At 71.0% G+C, this 23,299-nt stretch overlaps 3 protein-coding genes across 4 annotated transcripts; 1 reads left to right on the forward strand and 2 right to left on the reverse strand.

The window, feature by feature from the left end:
- The first annotated feature begins 409 nt into the window (after window positions 1-409).
- TAS1R3 (taste 1 receptor member 3) lies at window positions 410-4,348 on the forward strand. The gene is made up of 6 exons (XM_045858438.1): window positions 410-594; window positions 690-990; window positions 1,089-1,871; window positions 1,990-2,193; window positions 2,295-2,415; window positions 2,623-4,348. The coding sequence occupies exons 1-6, from the start codon at window positions 410-412 to the stop codon at window positions 3,612-3,614; spliced, it is 2,586 nt and encodes an 861-aa protein (XP_045714394.1). The 3' UTR covers window positions 3,615-4,348.
- DVL1 (dishevelled segment polarity protein 1) lies at window positions 4,325-15,504 on the reverse strand. Of its 2 annotated transcripts, none has more exons than XM_045858439.1 (15): window positions 15,087-15,504; window positions 10,410-10,479; window positions 10,127-10,248; window positions 9,761-9,864; window positions 9,382-9,520; window positions 8,807-8,900; window positions 8,664-8,733; window positions 8,455-8,594; window positions 8,293-8,369; window positions 8,090-8,157; window positions 7,798-7,950; window positions 7,221-7,352; window positions 6,985-7,152; window positions 6,674-6,877; window positions 4,325-5,558 (listed from the first exon to the last, which is right to left on the reverse strand). In XM_045858439.1, the coding sequence occupies exons 1-15, from the start codon at window positions 15,254-15,256 to the stop codon at window positions 5,170-5,172; spliced, it is 2,100 nt and encodes a 699-aa protein (XP_045714395.1). In that variant the 5' UTR covers window positions 15,257-15,504; the 3' UTR covers window positions 4,325-5,169. The 2 variants fall into 2 exon arrangements, with proteins under 2 accessions (XP_045714395.1, XP_045714396.1); XM_045858440.1 differs by having other exon boundaries at window positions 7,873-7,950; window positions 15,087-15,503.
- A 2,056-nt stretch (window positions 15,505-17,560) lies between these two features.
- Window positions 17,561-22,530, reverse strand: MXRA8 (matrix remodeling associated 8). Its single transcript, XM_045858441.1, has 11 exons — window positions 22,479-22,530; window positions 21,487-21,510; window positions 21,069-21,374; window positions 20,880-20,981; window positions 20,313-20,728; window positions 20,224-20,281; window positions 19,851-20,009; window positions 19,600-19,639; window positions 19,439-19,515; window positions 19,252-19,332; window positions 17,561-19,071 (listed from the first exon to the last, which is right to left on the reverse strand). The coding sequence occupies exons 1-11, from the start codon at window positions 22,525-22,527 to the stop codon at window positions 19,046-19,048; spliced, it is 1,338 nt and encodes a 445-aa protein (XP_045714397.1). The 5' UTR covers window positions 22,528-22,530; the 3' UTR covers window positions 17,561-19,045.
- Window positions 22,531-23,299: the final 769 nt, after the last annotated feature.

Raw genomic sequence — 23,299 nt, forward strand, 5'->3', positions numbered from 1 at the left:
CAAAGGGGTTGCTTGCTTCCCAGGCACCGGCTCCCCCGAGACCCTCCCACAGGCGGCCAGAGAGCCTGGGGACTCTCAGGCGGAGAAGTCCTGGGCGTCCCTCTGCCTGTCCAGGAGTGGGATGGGCACCAAGGGGCTTGGGCACAGCAAGGCATCGAGGTCACAGCCAGCGGCTGCTCAGAGCCCGCCCGCCTGAGTCGTTGTTGGCCAGCGTTGGTGGCATCTGGCCAACAGAAACGGACGTGTGGAGACCTTGGGCCCAGAAAAGCGAGGGCGTCCTCGGGGGCCACTGGGCTTGGCAGGTGAGTTTTGCTAAGCAAATCTTCCCCCCCCTCCCAGCCCCAACTCACCATATCTGGGCCCCCACCAGCTCGCCCACCGGCCATCCCTGCAGAGGCCACCACCTGCCATGCCAGGCCTGGCTCTCCTGGGCTTCTGCGCTCTGCTGGGCCTGGGGGCGGGGGCCCCGCTGTGCCTGTCCCGGCAGCTCAGGATGCAGGGGGACTACGTGCTGGGGGGGCTCTTTCCCCTGAGCTTGGCCGAGGAGCCAGGCCTCCATGACAGGACACAGCCCAACACCACCGCGTGCACCAGGTAGGGAGGCTGGAGGGCGGGGGGGGGACCAGCTGGGGCGCTCCCCAGCAGGGGTGAGGCCCCACCAGCTGCAGCCCTGTCCTGTGTGGCCCCAGGTTCTCGTCGCTCGGGCTGCTCTGGGCACTGGCAGGAAAGATGGCCGTGGAGGAGATCAACAGAGGGTCCACCCTGCTGCCCGGGAAGCTCCTGGGTTACGACTTCTTCGACACGTGCTCGGACCCCGTGGTGGCCATGAAGCCCAGCCTCATGTTCATGGCCAAGGCAGGTGGCCGCGATGTGGCTGCCCGCTGCGACTACGCGCAGTACCAGCCCCGCATGCTGGCCGTCATCGGGCCCCACTCGTCCGAGCTCGCTCTCGTCACCGGCAAGCTCTTCGGCTTCTTCCTCATGCCCCAGGTGCGCCCCCCCCAGCCCCCAAGCCGCCCCCCCCCCCGCTGGCCCTACGCGCAGTAGGAGCCAGCCCCCCGTCAGGACACACCTCCCGGCCACTGCAGGTCAGCTACGGCGCCAGCATGGACAAGCTGAGCGACCGGGAGGCCTTCCCGTCCTTCTTCCGCACGGTGCCCAGCGACCGAGTGCAGGCGACCGCTATGGTGGAGCTGCTGTACACTCTCAGCTGGAACTGGGTGGCCGCCTTGGGCAGTGATGAGGAGTACGGCCGGCAGGGCCTGAGCCTCTTCTCCAGCCTGGCCGGCACGAGGGGCATCTGCATCGCGCACGAGGGCCTGGTGCCGCTGCCTGGAGCCGCGGGCCGGGATCTGGACGCCGTGCAGGAGCTGCTACACCAGGTGAACCAGAGCAGCGTGCAGGTGGTGGTCCTCTTCTCTTCCCCCCAGGCTGCCCGCACCCTCTTCAGCCACAGCATCCACTGCAGCCTCTCACCCAAGGTGTGGGTGGCCAGTGAGGCCTGGCTGACCTCGGACCTGGTCATGACCCTGCCCGGCATGGCGCAGGTGGGCACCGTGCTGGGCTTCCTGCAGCGGGGTGCCCCGATGCCCGACTTCTCGTCCTATGTGCAGACCCGCCTGGCCCTGGCTGCCGACCCCGCCTTCTGCGCCTCACTGGAGGAGCAGCAGCCGGGCCTGGAGGAGCACGTGGTGGGGCCGCGCTGCCCGCAGTGCGACCACACCTCGCTGGACAATGTGTCCACCGGTCTCCTGCACCACCAGACCTTTGCGGTCTACGCGGCGGTGTACAGCGTGGCCCAGGCCCTGCACAACACGCTGCTCTGCAACGCCTCGGGCTGCCCCACACGGGAGCCCGTGCAGCCCTGGCAGGTGAGGGGGGTGCGGTGTGAGCTGCGCCGGCCCTGCGTGCGTCCTGCACCGACGGGGGTGCGGGTCTGGGCCTCGGGCGGCTGGCCTGGCCCCGCCCACCGCTGCGCATGCCCAGCAGCTCCTGGCAAAGATGTACAACATGAGCTTCCGGGTGCGAGGCCTCCCGCTGCGGTTCGACGCCAGCGGGAGCGTGCACTTGGACTATGACCTGAAGCTGTGGGTGTGGCGGGACCCGATGCCCGAGCTGCGCACCGTGGGCAGCTTCAATGGCCACCTGCAGCTGCAGCTGTCCCAGATGCGCTGGCACACGCCGAGTAACATGGTGAGAGCCACGGGGCAGCTCAGGACCGAGGTCGGCCACGCCACAGAGGGCGGGGGCGGGTGCCCCAGCCCGGCGGAGCCTTAGTCCTGAGGCCCCGCCAGGTGCCGGTGTCCCAGTGCTCGAGGCGCTGCGAGGATGGCCAGGTGCGCCGCGTGAAAGGCTTCCACTCCTGCTGCTACGACTGTGTGAGCTGCATGGCCGGCAGCTACCAGCGCAACCCAGGTGAGCCCCCTTGCCTGCTCAGCCCCTTCCCTGCGGGTCTAAACAAGCCAAGGTAGGCATGGGGGTGGCCCGCAGGGTGGGGGGTGCACAGCCTGGAGAGGACCCTGGTGTGTCCCAGCTCAGAGGCTGACACCCAGGCCGGAGCCTGGGGTGGGGGCAGGCCCGGGGAGCTGTGCCCCCAGCACCCCTCTCTCCCCCTCGCTGCAGACGACCTTCTCTGCACCCAGTGTGAGCGGGACCAGTGGTCACCGGACGGGAGCCGGCACTGCTTCCCCCGCAGGCCCAAGTTCCTGGCCTGGGGGGAGCCGGCCACGCTGCTGCTGCTGGCGCTGCTGGGCCTGGCGCTGGGCCTGGCGCTGGCGGCCCTGGGGCTATTCGTCCAGCACCGGGACAGCCCCTTGGTCCAGGCCTCGGGCGGATCGAGGGCCTGCTTCGGCCTGGCCTGCCTGGGCCTCGTGTGCCTCAGCGCCCTCCTGTACCCCGGGCGGCCCCGCCCCGCCCAATGCCTGGCCCAGCAGCCGCTGCTGCACCTCCCGCTGGCCGGCTGCCTGAGCACCCTTGTCCTGCAGGCCGCTGAGGTCTTCGTGGAGTCGGAGCTGCCGCCGAGCTGGGCCGACCGGCTGCGCGTTCACCTGCGGGGGCCCCGGGCCTGGCTGGCAGTGCTGCTCGCCATGCTGGCGGAGGCCGCGCTGTGCGCCTGGTCCTTGGGGGCCTTCCCGCCCCAGGTGGTGATGGACTGGCAGGTGCTGCCCACGGAGGTGCTGGTGCACTGCCGCATGCACTCCTGGGTCGGCTTCGGCCTGCCGCACAGCGCCAACGCCGTGCTGGCGTCCCTGTGCTTCCTGGGCACCTTCCTGGTGCACGGCCGGCCCGGCCGCTACAACGGTGCCCGTGGCCTCACCTTTGCCGCGCTGGCCTACTTCATCCCCTGGCTCTCCTTTGTGCCTCTCCTCGCCAATGTGCACGTGGCCCACCAGCCCGCTGTGCAGATGGGCATCAGCCTGATCTGTGCCCTGGGCATCCTGGCCACCTTCCACCTGCCCAAGTGCTACCTGCTGCTGTGGCGGCCGGAGAGCAACACTCCCGAGTTCTTCCTGGGAGGGGTTCCTGGCGATGCCGGAGGGCGAGGCGGCAGCGGGGGAGGGCAGGAGACTGAGCAAAAACCAGTGACCCGTGACCCAGTGGCCTCGCCCCACTGAAACCAGACCTGATCTCCGTACGGCTGGGTCAGACTCTGCTGAGCGCTGCACCCCCACCTCTAGATTCTGTTCCCAGGCTGACTGCTGGCCTTACCCAGATGGCCCTGGGCCTGCACGGGCCCTGTGAGGTCTCACCACCTGGGACCCCCACAGGGAAAAAGGCTAGAGGGCTCCCGGGCCCCTGCAGCCCACACCACACTCAGGGAAGTCCCACAGGTGGGCCACTTGGAGCTCAAGGTGGGCAGACCTCACCCCCGGCTGGGCAGAGCCTGGGTCCCCCACCAGCGCCCCACCCATCATCACTGGAGCTGCCTGACCACGGGCCCCAGTGCAGAAGAGAGGCCCCCTGGTGAGGAGGGGGCACCAGCTTCCCACTCTCCCGGCCTGGGTGGGTAGAACGGGTCAGCCCACCACCAGCACCGTGGACAGAGCCCAGCCAGGGTCGGGGGTCAGCACCAAGGCCAGCGCCGGCTGCTGAGTGGGGACCCCTGGAGCCCGCGCTTCGCACAGAAGACTTTCTGCCAGGACCTCGCCGGCTGCCAGCACGGGTCAGCGCCTTTCCACCGAGCCGGGACCCAGAGGACAGTGCCTGGCCACTCCCGGGTCCACTCTGGCGGGACCCCGGGGAGCCCAAACCTGCTCCCACACCCCCCTTACTCATTAAGGCAGGCAGACCGGGGAGAAGAGACACAGGCCACACGTCAGCCCCATAAAATTAAATGCTTTTTAGTGTTTAAAATAGCATTTGCACAGAAGCGGCTCCGCGACGACCCGGATGACACTCTTGACTGGTGATGGCTCCAGCAGCACAGATGCGTGCAGGCCGGTCGCGGGGAGGGAGCCAGGGCGCCGTGGGCTGGACCGGGGGCGGCGGGGCGGGGCGCTGGTCCCCCCGGCTTCCCCAGAGCTGCCCCAGCAGCAACTGAGCACCCATGGGTCACACTCTACCTGGCCTTCTGCCGAGAAGTGCCCCACTCCCACCCACCCCTCACCAGCCCCCCCCCCCCACCTTCTGATGGGATCTCTGTCCCTGCATTCACGCAGAGACCTGGCGGCAGAGGGGTCATGCCAGCCCTGTTCCGGCCGGGATGGGGCCGACTTGGCCACCCCTCCCCCACGGGACACAGGCCAAGCAATAAATAAATAAATTACACGCCTGTGAGGCGGGTGGGGGCTGCAGGCTGGGCGGCCAGCGAGGCTCCGGCCCAGCCGCCACCGCTTGGCCCGGCCTGGGGCCCTGTGCACAATGCCCTGGGCAGCAGGGGTCCCGGGGGCACAGAGGCAGCTCCCCAGGGTCGCCAAGGGCACGGCTGGCCTGGCGGGAGCATCTGGGCTGCTGAGTCCGGCTCACAGGGCCCTGGCTGCCCTCCAGCCTGCTCCCACTCTGTCTAGCCCTGGACCCCACAGCATGGCCCCTTGTGCACGAGGAAGACTGGCCTGATCCAGGGTGGCCACGGCTAAGGCCAGGCCACACAAGCTCTAGCGCCTTCCTGCAGGGGGCAGCGGGACCCCGGCACCCCCACAGCAAGGGCAGCAGAGAGTGCGCTGTTCTCGGTCACATGATGTCGACGAAAAACTCGCAGGGGTTCCCCATGGCCTTCTGGAAGGACTGGCGGCTGCCTGTCAGCTCTGGGGGGACTGCGGCCAGCTCCCGGACGGGGGGCCCCCCAGGCGGCCCACCCACCACCGAGTATGCCTTCGTCAGGGGGTGCAGCGGGGGGAGCCCCGGGGCAGCGGCTGAGGCCTGGCTGTGTGGGCTGCCGCCACGGCTGAGCTGGCTGGCGGGACGCTCCCGCCAGCTGCTGCCGCCTGCTCCGCTCGGGGCCGTGTGGTCCGACTCGCTGCCGCTGCCCCCGGCGCCCGGCCCCCGGCGCTCCTGCTCTCGGCCCAGAGCCCGCCGGCTGCTCCCGCCTGCGCTCCGGGCGGACCCGCTGCTTTTGCTTCCTGCGGTGGGGAGGGGGGAGAATGGACGGTCAGTGCCAGGCCCCAGCTCCTCCAGGACAACTGGTCGCTGCCAGGGCAGCCAGGGACAGAGCCTGGTGGTCCCAAGCTGGGGCGGGGGCGGGGGTGGCCATGCAGACACAGGGCGGGACTGGCCCTGCCCGGACGCAGGAGCAGCTGCGGCGGGGGGGCGGGGGGCGGGGGCAGCGGCAGGCAGGTGGGGCTCCCCTGGGGCCAGCTCGGCGCCCCCGCATCTCACCCTGATGCTGGCACCGAGGGCCTGGCCTGGAAGCTACGAGACAGGCGGCAGTGGGGGCCGGTGTGCCGGCTCGCATCGGCCCTCCCGGGCGCCCCTCCCCGAGACCCGCCTGCGCTCGGACCCCACGGCCCTGGCCAGCGACTCGGCCCAGCCGCGTCCTGGGCTCTCAGGAAGCACAGGGAACCCGAGGACGCCAGCCGGCGAGGGGCATGCCGGGAGGGACGCCGGACAGGACCCAGGCTTACCGGCCCGAGGGTCCGTTCCGCTAGTCCTTCAGTCTAAGGCTTGCTCAGCACAAAGCAAGGGATAGCAGGAGTTACACGCCAGGCCCCGCCCGCGCACCCGTGTCCGCCTACCAGGGCACGCCCGCCACCAGCCTCCCTCCGGCCCTGCGCCCTGCCCTCCTGCCTGGACTCGCAGGGCCAGGGGCCTGACCCTCCCCAGGGCCTGCGGGCCCTGCCCCCGGCCACACTGGTCTACTCTGCCTCAGGCCACTGTCCCTCCTCAGGGGCGCCCCAGCCTGTCCCCGAGACCACCGCACATCCCGCTGTGGGGTGTGGTTGCCCCGGTCACCACCGCCTGTGGCCCCCGGCCGGGCGGCAGGCGCCTGGGGGAGCGGTCTGTCCTCCATGGTGCCTGGCTGCTCTGGCCCACCCCGACACTCGCTGCCCTTCCCGCACCGCCTCCCGCCTCCGCCCCACAACCCCCTAAGCCTCCAGTTCCTCCCTCCCGCCCCCTCAGCCACTCCCCCGCTCTCCCGGGGAAGGGGAGCCCACCCAAAGCCCGAGCAGAGCAGGCGGAGCACACAGGGCGGAGCCAGGCAGCGGGCGGCAGGGAGCCGGCCCCGGCGGCCTCTCACCTTCACTCTGCTGACTCCCGGCACTGCCGCTGCCGTAGCTGAAGCCGGGGTCTTGGTACGCGGGCGGGAAGCAGGGCGGGGGCCCTGGGTACTGGTAGGGGTAGCCCTGGCCCAGGGGCCAGGGAGCCGGGTGGGGCAGCGGGGCCAGGGTGTCCTGGTCCGAGGCCCCGCTGGAGCCGCTGTTGAGGTTCAGGGCTTCGAGATCTGGCGGGAGGGGACAATGGGTGAGAGCGGCAGGGGCGGGCCTCCCCCGGGCCCCGCCTCCCAAGAGCCCCGCCTCCCCGGAGCCCCGCCCCACAGCCCCCACTCACTGCTGCACAGGTCCCCGAAGACGTAGTAGCACTGCTCGGAGAAGGTGACCTTGTTCACCGTGTGCCGCAGGAAGCCGCGCTTCAGCATGCTGCTGGCGTACTTGCGCGCCTCCCGCCGCTCCTTGAAGCCCTCCACGCGCGTGTACAGCCAGTCCACCACGTCCGCCCCTGCCGAGGCTCGCGTCAGGCGGCAGCCCAGCCGCCGCCCGCCCCACGGCACCCGGCGGGCCACTCACCGATCACGGCGTTGGCGATGGTGATCTTGAGCCACATCCGGTCGCGTATCTCCAGCCCGGAGTCGGGCAGCTGCATGACCCGGACCACAGCGGCCATGTCGCTCTTCACGGTCAGCGGCGCCTCCTCCAGCTCTGCAAGACACCGGCCTCCTCAGCGGGCAGTGGCCGGGCCCTCAGGGCGGACCGCGGCCCCTGGAGCCCCCCAGGCAGGGGAGTGGCCATGGGGGACTGCTCTCCTAGCCCTGCAGGTGCTTCCTCGGGGCTGGGGCCCCCCTCAGCCCAGAGGCCCGTGGGACCTTGGCACTGTCCCTCCCACCGCCCCTCCCCCGCTGTTAGTCGTGTTAGCAGCAGAGCGCAGGCGGGGCTCACGCGCACCTGCCCCGGGGCCCCTGGGCGGACCGGGCTGTCCCGGCCCCCAGGCACCTCCACTGCCCCCGCACGGGACGGGCACCGGGCGCAGCGGGCCTCTCAGCAGCAGGGACGCTGACGCCGGCAGGCCCCGGGGTGCGACCCCGCGGGCACCTCGACCTGGTCCTTGGCCGGTGCCCCAGTTTCCTGGACTAAGAGTGCCACTTACGTGGGGCGCCAGGCACAGAGCTGGTTAGTGAGGAGGAGCTGGTGCGCGTGACGGCACTGGAGCAGGGGCTCGTACCGTAGCGGGGCAGGGCTCCGGTCAGCGCCGCCGTGTGGGACAGCCAGGCGGCCGGGTCGATGGGCCGGACAGGGTCAGCTGGGTGGCCGCCACGTGGCAACAGACAGGTGAAGGAACAGACGCGGAGGAGAGAGTGGGGCGCGAGGGCGCAGGGGGGAGAGGCCCACGGCCCGGCCGGCGCCCCCACCCCCGCCCGCCAGCGCCCGGACCCACTCACCCCTGGGCACGGTGAAGTAGCTCCGGGGGGTCGGGTCCCAGCACTTGGCCACCGTGAGGCTGATGGGCCTGTCGGGCGGGAACGGGCGGGTCAGGACAGCCCCCGCCCGTGCCCGCCCCGCCCCCGCCCCACGTCCCCGCCCCATCTGCGACTCAATCTCCCGCACTGCGGGCCCCGCCCCCCGCCGCGTCCCCGCCCCTCACCCCGTCTGCGACACGATCTCCCGCAGCACGCGCACGGCGTCGTCGTTGCTCATGTTCTCGAAGTTGACGTCGTTCACCTGGGGGCACGGGGTTCAGTGCCGTGGGGGGGGGCGGGGGGAGGGGGGTGCTGGCCTTCCGACCCCCGCGGCCCCGCGGCCCCACCTGCAGCAGCATGTCGCCGGGCTCGATGCGGCCGTCCGCGGCCACGGCCCCGCCCCGCATGATGGAGCCGATGTAGATGCCGCCGTCCCCGCGGTCGTTGCTCTGGCCCACGATGCTGATGCCCAGGAAGTGGTGCCTTTCTGTGGGGGGAGCGGTGAGCAGCCCGGCCCGCAGACCCCCGCCCCCTCCCCGGGCCGCCGAAGCCTCACCCATGTTGAGCGTGACGGTGATGATGTTCAGGGACATGGTGGAGTCCGTGATGCTGCTGAAGGACGAGGCCTGCAAGGGCACCAGGTGAGGGGCCCAGGGCGGGCGCTCGGGCCCAGCCCGCCCCCCGGCCGCCGCTACCTACGCGATCCGCCTGCCGCAGGCGCTGCTTCCTCCGCCGCCGCTTGTGCTTCCGGATGAGCCGCGAGGAGGTGCTCTGCTCGGTGGAGCTGCTCAGCCTGGGGGTGCAGGAGTGGGGGCGGCACGGAGCTCAGAGGCGCCCAGGTCAGGGGAGGGTGCCCCGTAGGGAGGAGGTGGCAGAGAGCAGGCACCCCCACACACAGTTGAGGGAAGGGCACTGGAGACCACGGGCAGGGTTTGTCGGGGGCTGCGCAGCTCCCGGGCGGCCCACCCTGCACACACAGGGCCCGCTGCTCGCAGGCAACGCAGAGACACCGACACCAGGCAGGGCGGCATGGCCACTCACGCTGGCACACACTCGCGTGCTCACAGAGTGCACGAGGCACACACCCTGCACGCACACGCACGCAGCACTCAAGCACCCCTGTAAAACCCATGCGCACACACCACAGGCATGATGCGCACCCACGCACACTCGTGTGGCCACAACAAACGTCTGTGTGGGCACGTGTGCCCGGGCACACATATACTCACACAGCACATGTGGCCACACACCTGCACACACGCACTCACACACACCGGCTCGTGTTGTCCTCCTCGTCGGAGTCGACGAAGCTGCTGGACTCGAGCTCGCTGCTCAGCGCGGTGGACGCGCTGTCCGGGGGCAGGCCCAGGTCTCGCCGCCGGTCCCCCCGCGGGTGCCCGTTGGCCCGGGCGGCTGTGGGGACGAGAGGGCAGTGAGCCGCCCACGGGGCTCCCTGGAGGTCCCGGCGGCCTGCGCGTGCTGAAGCCCCCGTGGACCCGGGAGCGGGCAGTGCAACGGTGGGGTCAGGGAGGTCCCCCGGAAGTCAGGCCTCAGCCCTCTGCCCAGTGGCCCCTGGGGGCCTGGGGCGGGGACGCGTGGTCGGCAGGGACGGGGGTGTGCCCTGGGGCCTGGGGTCGGGGTGGGGCCCGTTACCCTCGTCCCGGTTTCGGCGTCGGGCTCGCTCACGCCGGTGGCTGACCATGGACTCCGTGCCGGTCTCGTTGTCCATCCCGTCCCGGCTGCTGGCCACGTTCGGGCTGTGCCGAGGACAGTGCGTCGGGCAGACCAGGCCCCACGGCCCCAGCCCCTCTCAGCCCCTCGCCTGCCCTCGCCAGGTGAGACCCTGACTCTGGAAAGCCCTCACCTACCCACCCACCCACCGGGTCTGGGCCACTCTGCCGGCCCCTCCTCCGCTGAGCAGCCCCTCCTGGCTGGGGGGCTCTGCCCGGCTGCCCACCTCCCAGCAGGCTTGGCAGGGGCCCTGCAGGACCCCTGGGCTCAACCCCCCAAAGTTCTTACTGGAAAGAGGGGGGCCGGGAGTCCCCAATGCCACCCATCCGCTCGAGGGGTGGGGGCAGGTCACCGTGGCCGTCGGTGGCCTGAGAGCCAGCGTCGGAGTGAGCACCCTCGGCCAGGACCAGCTGTGGGCGACAGGGAGGCTCAGGGGTGCCCCCAACCTCCAGCCACGCCACGCATCCCACAGCACAGGCAGGGCACAGGCCGCCAGCCTTCCGCCTGCGCGCTCAGCTCATCGCAGCCCCGCCCCCCGCCAGGCGCACTCGCCGCCACCCCCCCAACTCACCCAGGAGACCACACGGCCGTTGAAGCAGGGCAGCCGGGCGTTGTCGGCAGAGATCTCCTCCTTGACCACCCTGCAGGCGGACACCTCCGTGGGACCCCCGCTCTCGCCAGTGCATGTAGGACCCCCACCAGGCCCGCGAGGTCACCCCGCCCACCGCACTCCCTTCCTGGGGCCTCTGGTCATCCCCTGAGGCCCCCTGCCAGGGCCCAGTCCACAGGCCCCAGACTGCCGTTCCACCAGCACTGGGGTGTCACTGCCTGCAGCATCCCACGACGTGAGTTCCACCTGCTCTGCTCCTGTGCGCCCTCAGGGGGCGCTCTGTGAGGGAGGGGCTCAGGCGGGGGCCGGTCACAGCACAGATGCGGGGACGGGCAGACCCACAGACACAGGCAGGTGGAGGTGGCACGGCACACTGCCCCCCTAAAGTCTCTCCCTCCCCTGCTCCCCAAGGCCGCCTGCCCAGCCAGGGAAACCGGCAGGTCCCCAGGCCGCACCCGGCCAGCTCCAGCCCAGAGAGGGCGGGGAGCCCCGCCGGCCACGCCCACCACCCGGCCTCCGCGGGGCGTGGTTTCACAGCTGCCCTGGTCGGGCGGGCGGGCTGGGAAAGCCAGGAAGCGGAGGGCCAGGGCACCGCAAGCTGGAGAAGCCGCCCGTTTCCCTGGGGCTGGAAAAAGGTGTGGGGGGGCCCGGCTTCTGGGTCAAAGAGGTGATGGGGACGGCAGCCAGCACAGTTGGCCAGGGGCCGAGGGGCGGGGTGCGCGTGGGGCGTGGCCCAGACACACCCCCCGCCCCCACTGTGGCCCCTGGAGGCCCAGGGGGCAGGGCCGGGCAGGGCGGGGGCCTGCGGCAGGAGGGGCTGGACGCCCTGCCGGGCTCAGCGGGGTTTCCATGCCCGAGACTTGGGCCCAGCGGAGGAATGGGAGCCCGGAGCCCGGAGCAGCCTCAGCTTAGTGAGTCCTGGGCGAAGGAGTGCCCAGAGCAGGCAGCCCACACTCCACCCAGGGGGCAAGGCCTCAGGGCACCCCGCCCCCAGGAGGGGCTCCAGACCTGGGGGTGGAGCGGACGGAGGAGACAGGGTCCACCTGAGGGCAGGGGGCACCTGCCAGGGTCCTGTGGACAATGTCCCAGACACCTTCCAGATCCGGCCCCACATGCACAGAAAAGGGGGCACCAACACTTCTCAGGGCCCCACATCCCAGGGAAGGGGAGCCCCTGGGTCTGCTGCGCCCTTGGGTGCACCGCAGCCCTGCAGAGCTGAGCTTCTGGGGGTGGCCGGGGGACCGTCAGGGGCACCCAGGGCCCGGGAGCACTGCTTCTGACTGCCAGCAGCACAGGGGCCAGCAAAGGGCCGGTCCCCACACCGCCCAGGTGGCCCCTCCAGCGGCCTCCCCGCCACGCCCCAGCTCCCGCCCTTTCTGACTCACCCACAGGGAGGAAGATGAGCACCCTCAGCCCCCACACCTGGGGCCCAGGGGCCCAGAGGCCTCCCCAGAGGCCCAGGAACACCCCAAGCCCCTACTGCTCCCTGGCTGGGGCCTCTCAACCCACCCCCCAGGGCTGCCAGAGGCCTCTGAGCCCCCCACCCAGGCACAGACGCCCCTCACGGGTCCCAGAGGTCCTGCTCCCGGCGTAAGGAACCCCCACCCTACACCCAAGACAGGGCACCCTGCCGCCCACCTGGGCCAAGACAGCAGGGAAGCAGCAGACAGATGCTGGAGCCCCCAGGGCAAAGGCACAGGGCTCTCCTGGGCGGGGGGAGGTCCCACCACCGCCCTGAGGCCCCTCCCGGGCCGGCCTCCCTGGGAGGGAGAGCAGACCCCTGGTGCAGCTCACCGACCCTGGGAAGCAGCAACTCGGGCACCCCTGGTGGCATCTTGCCACCCTGACCTCAGGGTGGCCGGCCAGATCCCAGTAACCACAGACCTGCGGCTGCCCCGCCCCGCCCACCACCCCCGCAGACTTGCCCTGAGCAGAGCCCTGGGAGCTGAGCACGGCCAAGGGCCAGGGGGCCCCAGAGGCTCATGAGGCTGCAGCAGCCACAGCCAGCCCTTTCCTGGGGGCAGCCCTAAGTGCGTCCCCGGAGACACAGGGTCCCCCACCCTCCCTTCCCACCACGGGACAGGAAGTTGGCGAAGAGAACAGACACAGGACAAGGGAGGAAGGGCCATCCCCAAGCCCCCAGTAGCCCCCCACCAGGGTCAGACTCTGCAGGCACCGGGATGCCCGGGATGCGGAGGGGCTCAGTCCTCTATGCCTTGCCACAAGCTCCGTGGGTGACCATCACCTCCAGGGGCCACTGACCCCAAATGGCACAGCTGTGGAGAGCAGAGTGGGACTCGGCCAGGCGGAGTCCCCAGCCCCCACCCCACAGCCCCCGCCCAGCACCCCGCCTAGGGCCCAGAGGCAGGTGGCCCCAGAGGCCAGAGGTCCCGGCCCAGAAGCAGGGGGGCCCGGGCCACCGCCAGGTAAGCTACGTGCCCAGCCCAGCCTGGCAGGGGGGCCGCGCTCCCAGCACCCTCCACCTGCACCTCCCGGGAGCCGAGGACTGGGCTCGGACGCCACCTGTGCTGCCCCTCACCACGGGCCTGGAGACCCTCCCCTGCTTTGCTGGGTCAGGACCGCCGTGACCTGCACAGGACCCCTGCCCACTTGACCAAAGACGCCCACCGGAAGGGACCTGGCCCCACCTCAGATGCCCCTTCCCTCACCAGGTGGCTGGCCGTGGCCCGGAGCAGAGGGAACCCAGGGCCCAGCCCATGGAAGGGCGGGTGGGAGCGGCAGGCCCAGGCCCCCACCTGAGGCCACCCTGTCCCGGGGGGGCCACTGTCCCAGCCCCACAGGACCTTGCCCCTGGCCCCCCCGCCCCCGTCCAGCTGCATCCACCAGACATCCAGGTCCCCTTCACACTAAGGTTGGACCGGTCACCCATCCCAGAGGGCGTTCATCCCAGGAATAAATGACGCTGCTGGACAGACAGACAGCCCTGGGGCTCTGCAGGCAGACCTCAGGAGAGAAGGGAGGCAGCTGAGGGCGGTCCTTGGCCACCAAGCCGCCAGCCAGCGACCCCGGGAGGACGTGCCGTGAGCCTCCTCCAGTCTGTCTGCTCACTGCGCCTTCCAGCGTCACCCCGACCTGTGCCCTCCCGACCCACCTCGACCCACAGTGGCCCCTGCCCTCCTCTGGGCCCTGCTCCATCCCAGCTGCGTCCAGGCCTGCCCAGACAACCAGGGAAACTCCAGTCCTGCTCCCAGACCCCGATGACCGACCTGCCCGCCCACCTCGTGGGCCAGCGAACCCATGGGTCCTGAGAATCCCCCAGTAGGCAGGCCTCCCTGGGAGTGGGTGTGGGGTGGGGGCCTCTGCAGCTTGTGGGCGGCCCGCAGGGGCTCTCGGACACAGGCCGGAGGTCATGGTCAGGGGAGGCACACTGGGGGCTGGGCCCGTGACTGACATACCCCACGCTTTCCGCCGCTTCAGTTTGTAGCAAAGAGCGTGTGTGACTTTGGTAACTTTTGTTAAAACAATAAACTAAGTTAAAAACATAAGTGGCCTTCCACAGAGCCCATGGTCACGGCCAAAGCCGCCAGGACCCAGAGCAGCAGAGGCTTCGTGAGCCCACTGGGTGCCGGCGGCGGAGCTCCCCACCCCGCCCCCCCCCCCCACCGTGGAGCCCGGCCCCAGGCGGGTGCCCAAGCTGCCAGGCAGGGCTCGGGCATCCAGCCTTCCAAGGCTGCCAGGGACACACCTGTCCCCCTGTGCCTCTCTGTGATGGGGGGGGACGCCCAAGAAAGTCCAGTCGTCCGAATGTCCCTCGAGCACCCGAGAGCCGCAGAGCAGCCCCAGCTGCACCTCAGCTGCGGCTGCCCAGGGGCCGGGCAACCCACAGAATCCAGGAAACAGCCTCAATGTCAAAGTCCCCAGACACAGCCACACACAAGGACACGGGCTGCCTGAGGGCAGCCGGGCACACCTGCCACCGCAGGGCCTCTGGCCCCCCCAGCTCTGGGACTCAGGTTACTGCGGGCGGTGCTGGGTCAGGCCTGGGGCGAGCAGCCGGCCCCCTGCTCCCGGTCCCAGGGGCCCAGCCAGTGCCGGTGGGAAGTGTGCTCTCGGTGAGACGGCCAGCCCCCGCCAGCACCGGTGCAGGGACGCTGACCCAGAGGCTGCTCCCAGGACACCCAGGGCAGGGACAGAGGCCCAATGGCAAGCAACCCCCAGGGAAGGGGTGGACGGAGTGACCCTTAACCTCTGCCTTGCTCTCAGGATCCTGGAGCAGGGAGCCAGGGCGCGTCTGCCTTGAGCCTCTGGAAACTTCTGCAGACCCCAGCACACAGATCCGTGCCCCTGTCCCAGACCGCCTCACTTCCCCTCCAGGCAAACTAGGGGACCCCGGGGGACCCCTTCTGCCCTGACACTCCGACAGACACGCGCTGACCCCAGGCCCCATAAATCAGAAGCTTCCAGGCCAGCCGAAGCACCTGCCCCCGCAGAGCGGGGAGAGCAGAGCGAGCCCTAGTGCGGGGTCGCCCTGGCCCACAACCTCTGACCCGCAGGTCACACGCACTGAGGCCCACAAGCCCAGGCCCGGGGAGGGTGGAGAAGCCAGGACGCCCGCCCCGCCGCTGCGCAGACAGGTGCCGACACCAGCGCCACGCGCGGCCCCCGCGGCCCACTGACCCGAAGTCCTGGTCCATGGACTTGAAGAAGAATTTGTAGGCGTGCACCGGCCGGTTGCTGAGCACGTTCTTGAAGTCGGCCAGCGTGACGCGCTCGGGCGCCACGGGCAGCTTGACCAGGTACGGCGTCTCCTCCTCGTCCATGTGATAGATGATCTTGGTCTCCGCCATGGTGCGGCGGCGGCGGGCCCGGGGCCCGCGCAGCGCTCAGGCCCGGCCCGGGGCTCGGACGCGGGCGCCTCCCCTCCGCCGGCCTGCTCCCGGCCCGGCCGCCGCGGCCTCGCCCGCCCCGCCGCCCCGGACTCCACGCACACCCCGGCTGCTGCCCCGCGGCCCGAGGCCGCCCATCCGCCCCCGACCCGGGGACGCAGGCAGGGAGCGCGCGAGGCCCGGCCGCCCCCTCGGGCCGCGCAGTTCCAGGGACCGCCCGGCACGGGGATGAGAGCGCCGCCCGCGGGGGGCGCCCGAGAGCGCGGCGGAGCCTGACGTCACCGGGCCGCCTGCGCCGCGGAGGCGGGGCTGCGCACGCGCGAGAGGGCGGGGCGCGCGCGTGGCTGGGCCCTGGAGTGCGCGCCCGCGCGCGGCCTCTGACGCGCTCTCCCCCGACCCGCCCCCTGTCCCGCGGCTGGGCTCGCGGAGGCGCCCACGACACACTCTGGGGCTGTCGGCTGGTGCAGACAGGGGGCGCCTCCGGGACAGGAGGTGGGTGGGGACCCACCTGCGCTTCGCGCCCCCAGCCGTCAGAGGGGAGACCCCCGCCCCGTCGGGAGCCCTCCGAAAAGTGTCGCACGAAAGGGTTCCGGTTCTCCGCCCCCTCGCGAGGGCTCCCGGGTCCGTGGGTGTTCAAAGTCCGGAGGCTTCCTGGTCACACTGGCGGACTCCTGGGGACTTCGCAGGAAGCTGAGGACTTGGGTCGCCGCCGGAAGCGGAGGACACCCGGTCGCTTTGCGTCCCCGCGCCAGCTCCGACGTCGCGCAAGCTCTGCCGGCACCCACGCGAGCTTTGAGCAACACGGGCCGAGTGAATACGGGGCGCGCTCGGGAGTGCGGGTGTGAGCACGAGCCCGTGAGGCCAAGGCAACCCCGGGGGTGGCAGGCGTCGGCACGGCAGCTGTGCGCGCGCACGTGCGCCCAGAGGTGCCCAGGCATGCAGCTTCTGGCAACACGTGAAAGGATTCCCCCCCCCCCCCCGTCAATCTAACCACCCTGAGGTTGTCCGCCAAGGGAGACCCTGAGCAGCGCCCCGTCTGTCGGGCCGGGCCGTGAAGGGTCCAGCCACAGGCGTCTCCCACCGCAGTGAGCGCAGTGAGCGAGTGGCCCTTCCCCAGCTCCAGGAGGAAGCCTTGGTCCACTAGAGGGAGTCCCACACTGGCGAGAGTAACAAGAGAGGCAGCCCTAGCGTGGGACCTGAGAAGGGGGGCGAGGGGCGGGTAGGTGCTGCCCCTCTCACCTCACCCCAGCACTGCTCTTGAAGCTGCCTGGAGCCTAGGACCACCCTCGGGCGGTGGTCCCACACAGGAAAGACCCCACCAGTCCAGCCCTGGCCAGAGGAGCCAGAGTGCGGCGGACAAAAGCCCCTGAGCCCAGGCCAGGACCGTCTCCGGGTCAGTGCAGGCTGGCGGCCTGACCTCCACTCCCCTAGGCCCTGGGAGGTCGGCCCCCTTCGGCAAGGCCTGGACCTTCTGCCCTCAGGTGTCGGTCTCCCCAGAGGCACCCTGAGGAAGCCAGGCAGGGTGGCCTCGGAGGGAGTGTCCATCGAGACTCTGTGCCGGATGTCCAGGGAAGGAGGAAGACTGTGCCCACCTGAGACCTCACAGGGTAGCAGCATCCTCCAAGCCATGCACAAGGCTGCTGGCCGCACAGACGGGGGACCTGATGCCCCAGCGGCTCTCCAGCCCCCGAGGTCATCTGTCCCACTTGATAGCCCGAGTCATGGGAGACACTCGGAGAGCTGACCCCAGCTGACGCCGCTGGGTCAGGCTCAGGCCCTGAGGGAGGGAGAGTCTGTGCCCAGAGCACAGCCTGAGCCCTTACAGGGGGGCCTTGTCCAGTGGAGGTGGTGGCCACCAGGAGCCAGGAGTCACTGGGCTCAGAGGGAGGCCACGCTCAGGCAAGCCGCCGCTGCAGAGCCAGCCTCCTTCCCTGCTTTTGCCACTATGGGTCCTTGTGTGTGTCTTTGGGGGAGGAGGGGGGGCTGGCTATTTGGGTCTGGGCCTTGGCCTCAGCCAGTGTGACAACACCGCTGACACCAGACCCTGGGTTCTGACAAGGACCAGCGCTTGGGGCTCCCACCCGAGCTCTCACCGCGCTTCTCCTGGGCCCCTTTTTAAATAGCCACTGTGAAAAGTTAGCGACCTCCATCCAGCCCCCTGGAAGGCAGCAGAAGCTTCCGTCTCCAGTTGGCTTGTGACAGGGTCGGGGGACTGCCCTCCCCCACCCCCATTTCTGGCATCTGCAAAGTAACAGGTCTCGTGGCTTTATTTCCTTTGTGTGAGTTTATTGATATCTTCTCGGGAGACACCCCCGGAGTTGTCACTTCCCCAGGCGAAAGCTCCGATGCCCAGGGTGGGGGCGGCTGCTGCCTCCTCCTGTCGCAGGTCGTGCCCTTAACCCACCAGCTCGTGGGGCTTTGAAGACACACCAGGTGACAGCCAGGCTTTCCTGCTCCCTGCTGTCCTGGAGGGGGGGGCCTTGGAGGGCGGGGCCGGGGCTGGGAGGCTGGGGCTCCTCCCTGCCGCAGCCCCTGCCCTGTAGGAGGGTCGCGCCGGCACCCTGTCTGCAGGTGCCGTGCTTCCTCCTGCTGCTCCACCTACATGCCCCCACGTCTAGCCCTCCCTGCTCCTCAGAGGACGGGGCTGACACTGCCCCCTCTGTCCTCGGGCCACCAGAGTGCTCCCCTGCCCCGCATCCAAATCCATCCCCAGAAGCTGACCCCAGACTCCACCCCGACCAGGCATAAGTGCTGCAGGACTCCGAGGTCGGCTTTTCCAGGACACCCCACCCAGACCTTCTGGTCAAGTGGGTGCTGGCGGTGGGACTTCTGGCGACAGAAAGCATGTGGGGGCTCCGAGGCCCAGACTGGACCCCCCCCCCCCGGGATGGGCAGGGACAGCAGAGGCACACCTGGGGCCAAGTCTGAGAATCCGACAGGACCTTTATTGCGATGGTGGCGATTTCCCAAGACGAGGGAGTGTGGGTGTCGGGAGCCGCCGCACGGGCTGCTCTAGCACCGCCGTCACCCTCCCCTGTCCTCGGAGAGAACAGAAGCCGGATGACGCCCCGGCCCGAGACTCCAGCCCAGGGAGGGACCAAAGGTCTCTGGGAGCCCAGAGACTGTCGAGGCAGCTCACGCGGAGGGAGGCCGGAGCGGGCTGGGAGACAGAGAAAGGGCCCAGGGCAGGCCCCTGAGGCAGCACAGAGGGGCGCCAGCCCCCTGCTGGGATGTGCCATCCTCGGGCCCCCGAGTGCAGCCAATGGCAGCCTGGCCGGGCAGCCACGGTGCAGACTGGGAGCCAGCAGGCAGCTCCCCCCCCAGGAAGGCCTGGAGACGCCCAGAGGCTGACCCGGTTCCGAGAGTCCCTGCTGAGCCCCCGCAGGGTGTCTTGCTGCCCTGCCCCTGCAGAGGCCGGGCTCGAAGAGCCTGAGGCCTCGGTGAACATCAGCGAGCGCATCAGGTGCCGAGGGGGCAGGGCCAGCAGTGAGCCCCTGCAGCGGCCCCTGAGGGCGTGGGCCGCAGCGTCCGCAGGGCCTGCGGAGCCCACTGCCGCTTGCCAGGAGGGCGGCAGCCCCCAGGAGAGGGCTCTGGTGGCAGCCTTGCTCTGCACCAGCTCGGGCCAAGTTCCGGGACAGCGGGACCAGCCGCTGGGGGAGGGGCCAGGCGACTGGACAAGGGTCAGTCAGGAGGACGCGCTCGACGGACAGGAGTCGGCAGCCCCGCTGGCCGGCCAGGAGCCCAATCGCCTTACTTGCAGTATTCCTTCCTGAACTCTGGAAGCCGAGGGGACGAGCGGGTGGGTGGCGGCCCTCCGCCCCTCCGCCCTGCAGGGCTGCCCGGGGATTTCTGGGAAGCTGAGGTGGCAGGGGGTCCCCCCACGGGGCTGCCTGGGAGGGCACAGAGTGGGACCCGGCCTGGCCCCGTGAGCAGGGGCCTGGCTCCCAGCTGCTCACCTTTGTCCAAGTCGATGTGCTTGGCGGGCAGAGGGCAGTGAGCCAGCTCCGCCCTCTCCTTCAGGATGTTGTTTTTGTAATCTGCGGGAGGGAAAGGGCAGGTGAGCCCCTCGGGCCAGCCTCCCCAGCCCCGACCTGGGAGCCTCGCCCCTGCGTTCCTGTGTGTGCGCCGGGGAGGAGGACTCACCTAGTTGGATGTCCTCTGTCCTGTAAAAACCCTGGTCCCCGGTGGCCACAGCAAACTCCGCAGCGTTCCCGTCTTTCCTGGAGGGGGAGGGGGAGGGGGGTGATTAGGGCAGCAGGTGGGGCCAGGCCTGGCCACCCAGGACAGCGGGAGGGGACACTCACCTCTTTGACTTCCGCGGCTTCCTGGGCGAGTACTCATAACCTGGGAGGGGAGACCGGTGTTGGGGACAGTTCAGGCCCCCCCCCCAGCCCTGAGGGGCTCTCCTGCCTCATTACCGAGGGTCTCGGGGTCCCCTGCCCGCCCTCTGCCCAGGTGCCACACCGCAGCACCGCAGGCCCCTCCCCTGGCCGGGGAGGCTTCCCAGTCCTGGCCTGGCTCCCACGCGCGCCCGGGGGCTCGGGGCTCGGCCCACCTCCGCTGCGGCGGTGACGCGTGGCCAGGACGACGGTGATGAGCAGCAGGATGAAGAGCAGCAGCGTGGCCAGCACGTAGCCCAGCTGCTGGAAGAAGTGGGCCCGGCTCTCGGGGACGATGACGTTGATGACGCTGCGGCCGCGCGCCAGCGTGGGATCTGCAGGGGCCGTGCAGGGGCCGATCAGGGAGCCCGCTGCGTGGCGCGCCACGCGGGACACCGCCACCCGAGCCGCTCTCGCGGCGCCACGTGGATCTTGGGGAAGGGACAGGCGACCACAGCCCGCGGGGGCCACCCCTCGCTGGCACCAGGCCCCTGGTAGCAGTTCCTGGCCCCCAGACGTTCCCCGGGCGCCCGGGGCGGCCTCCTTCACCTGGCGCGGGGACGCCGCCGGGGCTGGAGCCGTTGCCCGGCGAGTCCCGCGGGGGCGGCTCGGCGGGGGGCGGGGGCGGGGGCGGGGGCGGGGTCCGGGGCGGGCTCGGTCACTTTCAGGTGGAAGACGCGGCGCTCGTGCAGGCCGCAGTAGTGGTGGTGCAGGTGGCAGGAGTAGGTGCCCTCGTCGGCCGGCTCCAGCGGGGCGATGCGCAGGGAGAAGTCGCCGCGCGCGAAGGCGTCTTCCTCCACCGCCACGCGGTCGCGCAGGAAGGGCGGCCCGTAGGCGCGGCGCTCGCCAGACGCGTACAGGTCGAGCAGTCGGTCGGCGCGGTCGTGTGGGACCCCGGGCGGCTGCCGGTCCCAGTGCACCACCTGCTGCGCCTCCTCCAGGTGCCGGTCGGTCCACACGTGCGCGCGGTTCACGCACGTCAGAAGCGCGGGCGCGCCGCGCTCCACCACCAGCACCTCCTTCTCACCGTCCCAGTGCGCACCGGCTTCCCGGGCTGGGGGACGCAGGTCGGTCAGCAGCGAGGCGGGGCGGGGCCGGGGGAGGAGGGAGGGGCCGGGGCGGGGGGTGGGGGGCGGGGGAGGAGGGAGGGGGCCGGGGCGGGGGCGGGGCAGCTGGGGCTGCGGGGAGCGGGGCGGCGCACTCACGGTCGCCGGTGACTTGCAGGCGGACGGCCAGGCTCTCGTAGAGGTGGCAGTAGTGGTGGTGCAGGTTGCAGGTGTAGAGCCCCTCGTCCGTCTCCTCCACCGCTGCGGCCCCGAGGGAAACCGGCCGTGAGCTCCGCGGGCTGGGCTCGCGCCTCCCCCCGGCCCCCGCCGCGGTTCCAGGCCCCCTACCTCGGATGAGCAGCGAGAAGTTGCCGTCCTGGAAGGCGGAGGGCGGCAGCAGGAGGCGGCCGCGGTCCCTCGGCTCGTACACACGCTGCTCCCCCGCCGAGTACATGTCCACCAGCCGGTGCGCGGGGCGCCCGCCGGGGCCGCCGCTGAGGTCCCAGTGGACCACGCGCTGGCGGTCGTGCAGCCGGTCTTGCGTCCAGACCATGCGCGGGCTCTGGCAGCGCAGCACGGCCGGGGCCCCCGCCGGCCAGCTCACTGCGGACTCTGACACCACGGAGCTGCCTGCCGGCACCGACCCGGGTGGCCCTGGTGGGGAGGGAAGTCACTGGAGGCGGCGTGCGGCCTGAGGGGACAGGGGCAGGGTGGGGCCTGCCAGACAGGGCGGCCGTGCCACGGGCAGTGGGGGACAGTCACTAACCTGAGGACAGCAGCACAGTGGCACCTGGGGGGGGGGAGGAAGAGTGGGTCATGCGGGGGAGGGGCAGCCGGAGCCTCTGCATCCCCAGCACCCTGGGAAGGGCCTCAGGCCCGGGTCCCTTCTGCAGTCCTCACTGTGGTGGGTGCCAACAACCCCCAGGGGATGGGTGGCGATGAAGCCAATCCAGCCAGGAAGACACAGGGGGGCCTCGTCTGGCCCCACGTGGCTCAGGCACCTTTCCCATGGCCCCCCCTGGCCGGTCCCACAGCACCTGCCCTTTGGAGGGGGTGGTGCAGCTGGTCCCCAAAGGCCTGGCATCCCTTGGGGGGCCAGGCCACCCGAGCCCTTGCCGGCCCCCGTCCACTGGGAGCCACCCCCCACCCCCAGCGCCCAGGCTGGAGCCCCACTGGCCTTTCTGAGCGGCGGGTTTCTGCAGCACAGAGATGCTGGACGGGGGCAGTGACCCCACCAGCTGCCACCTCAGAGTCACGTTCCTGCTCCGGAGATGTGGCTGGGCGCCGGGGGCGGAGGAATGTGCCCCGTCAGCAGGCCAGCCTGGGGCAGGCCGGGGCCTGGGAGCCACGGAGGGAGGCTGGGGCAGACCCTGCCAGTCCCACAGCCCCGGCCGGCCCCCTCCTGACCTGACGACTGGGAGCGCAGGCCCGGGGGACTCGCCCCGCAGCGGGGCGCAGCACACGCCCAGCCCGCAGCCTCAGCCTCCCGGCCCTCCCTGGCCTCCACCTCCGGCTCCCATGTGGGTGGCTGCTCTGGAGGACCTCAGACACTCACGCCCTCCCGGGTGCTGGGCGCCCCCGTCATCGTGAGCTGCTCCTTCTGAGGGTCGCCAGACTGGGGCCCCTTCGCAGCTGCGGGGGGGGGGACGTCCCACCCCCACTCTGGGATGGAGCTCAGGCAGGCGGATCTGCCGAGACCCCGAGCTCGCTCCGACCCCCTGGCGGCCGTGCCTCCTGGCGCCCGCGCCCTGAACTCACTCTGCAGAAGCAGGAGTTTCCACAGCAAGACGTGGGGCCGGGGCTGCATGGCGCCTGCTCAGCCGGCCCGGCCGGCCCCGCTTTGTCTCTCTCTCGCTCCCTCCAGCTCCGGCTCTCCCTCTCCAGAAAAACAGCCCGGCCCCCGCCCCTCCTCAGCACCCGCCATGACATCACGGAGCCCTGGGCCGGGCGGCGGGCTGCAGCCCGCCCCTCAGCTCCTGCCCGGCCCCTTGGCCTCCCTCCGTCCTCGTCTGGCCTGGGGGGAGGGGGTGCTGTGGCCACTGAGTCCCCAACAGCGAGGGGAGTCCAGGCGGAGACCTCGCCCCTCCCTGGCGCAGGTCCTGGCGAGGGGCCGCAGCCCAGCCCTCGGAGGGCCGAAGGGCACGGCCCCAGATGCCTGTGTGTGCCCGTGACACGTGGGGGCCCGTCCAGGGTTGCTGCGGGGCTGGACTTCGGGTGAGCATCCTTTCACCCCACTCTGTGGGGAGACACTGCCCAAGGGTGTCCCCTGCCCCAGGTCCCCTCGCCAAAGTGCTAGGAGGGTCCTTGCCCTCGGCCTGCTGGGCAGCCGGGGGCCAGAGGCCGGGAGAAGGCATCCCGGGGCGGGGTCCCGTCCGGCGAGCCTGGAGGACCCTGCCCTCATCCTCTGGGGCCACACTTCATCGGCGAAGTGGGGGTCAGAAGCGCGCCAGCCCTGGGAGGGGCCGGGGGCAGCACCGAGGGCCCCGCTGTCTGCCAGTCACGCCCCCTGTCAGAGGAGTCGGGTGCCGAGGGCAGGGACCCTGAGCACCGAGGGGTCAGCGGGTGAGCAACGCCCACCC

Source organism: Phyllostomus hastatus, unplaced genomic scaffold (genome assembly GCF_019186645.2).
Source record: "Phyllostomus hastatus isolate PE091 unplaced genomic scaffold, TTU_PhHast_1.1 phas_scaffold_182, whole genome shotgun sequence".
NCBI lineage: Eukaryota > Metazoa > Chordata > Mammalia > Chiroptera > Phyllostomidae > Phyllostomus > Phyllostomus hastatus.

Coding starts and splice junctions, on each gene's coding strand:
- TAS1R3 (XM_045858438.1), top strand. CDS start 410: ATGCCAGGCCTGGCTCTCCTGGGCTTCTGCGCTCTGCTGGGCCTGGGG. Junction 595..689: donor AACACCACCGCGTGCACCAG/GTAGGGAGGCTG, acceptor GTGTGGCCCCAG/GTTCTCGTCGCTCGGGCTGC. Junction 2,194..2,294: donor GGCACACGCCGAGTAACATG/GTGAGAGCCACG, acceptor AGGCCCCGCCAG/GTGCCGGTGTCCCAGTGCTC.
- DVL1 (XM_045858439.1), bottom strand. CDS start 15,256: ATGGCGGAGACCAAGATCATCTATCACATGGACGAGGAGGAGACGCCG. Junction 8,595..8,663: donor CACCGTCACGCTCAACATGG/GTGAGGCTTCGG, acceptor CTCCCCCCACAG/AAAGGCACCACTTCCTGGGC. Junction 7,353..7,797: donor CTCTGTGCCTGGCGCCCCAC/GTAAGTGGCACT, acceptor GGTGTCTTGCAG/AGCTGGAGGAGGCGCCGCTG.
- MXRA8 (XM_045858441.1), bottom strand. CDS start 22,527: ATGCAGCCCCGGCCCCACGTCTTGCTGTGGAAACTCCTGCTTCTGCAG. Junction 20,982..21,068: donor CTTCTCGCTGCTCATCCGAG/GTAGGGGGCCTG, acceptor TCGGGGCCGCAG/CGGTGGAGGAGACGGACGAG. Junction 20,282..20,312: donor CCGAGCCCGCCCCGGACCCC/GCCCCCGCCCCC, acceptor CCCCCCGCCGAG/CCGCCCCCGCGGGACTCGCC.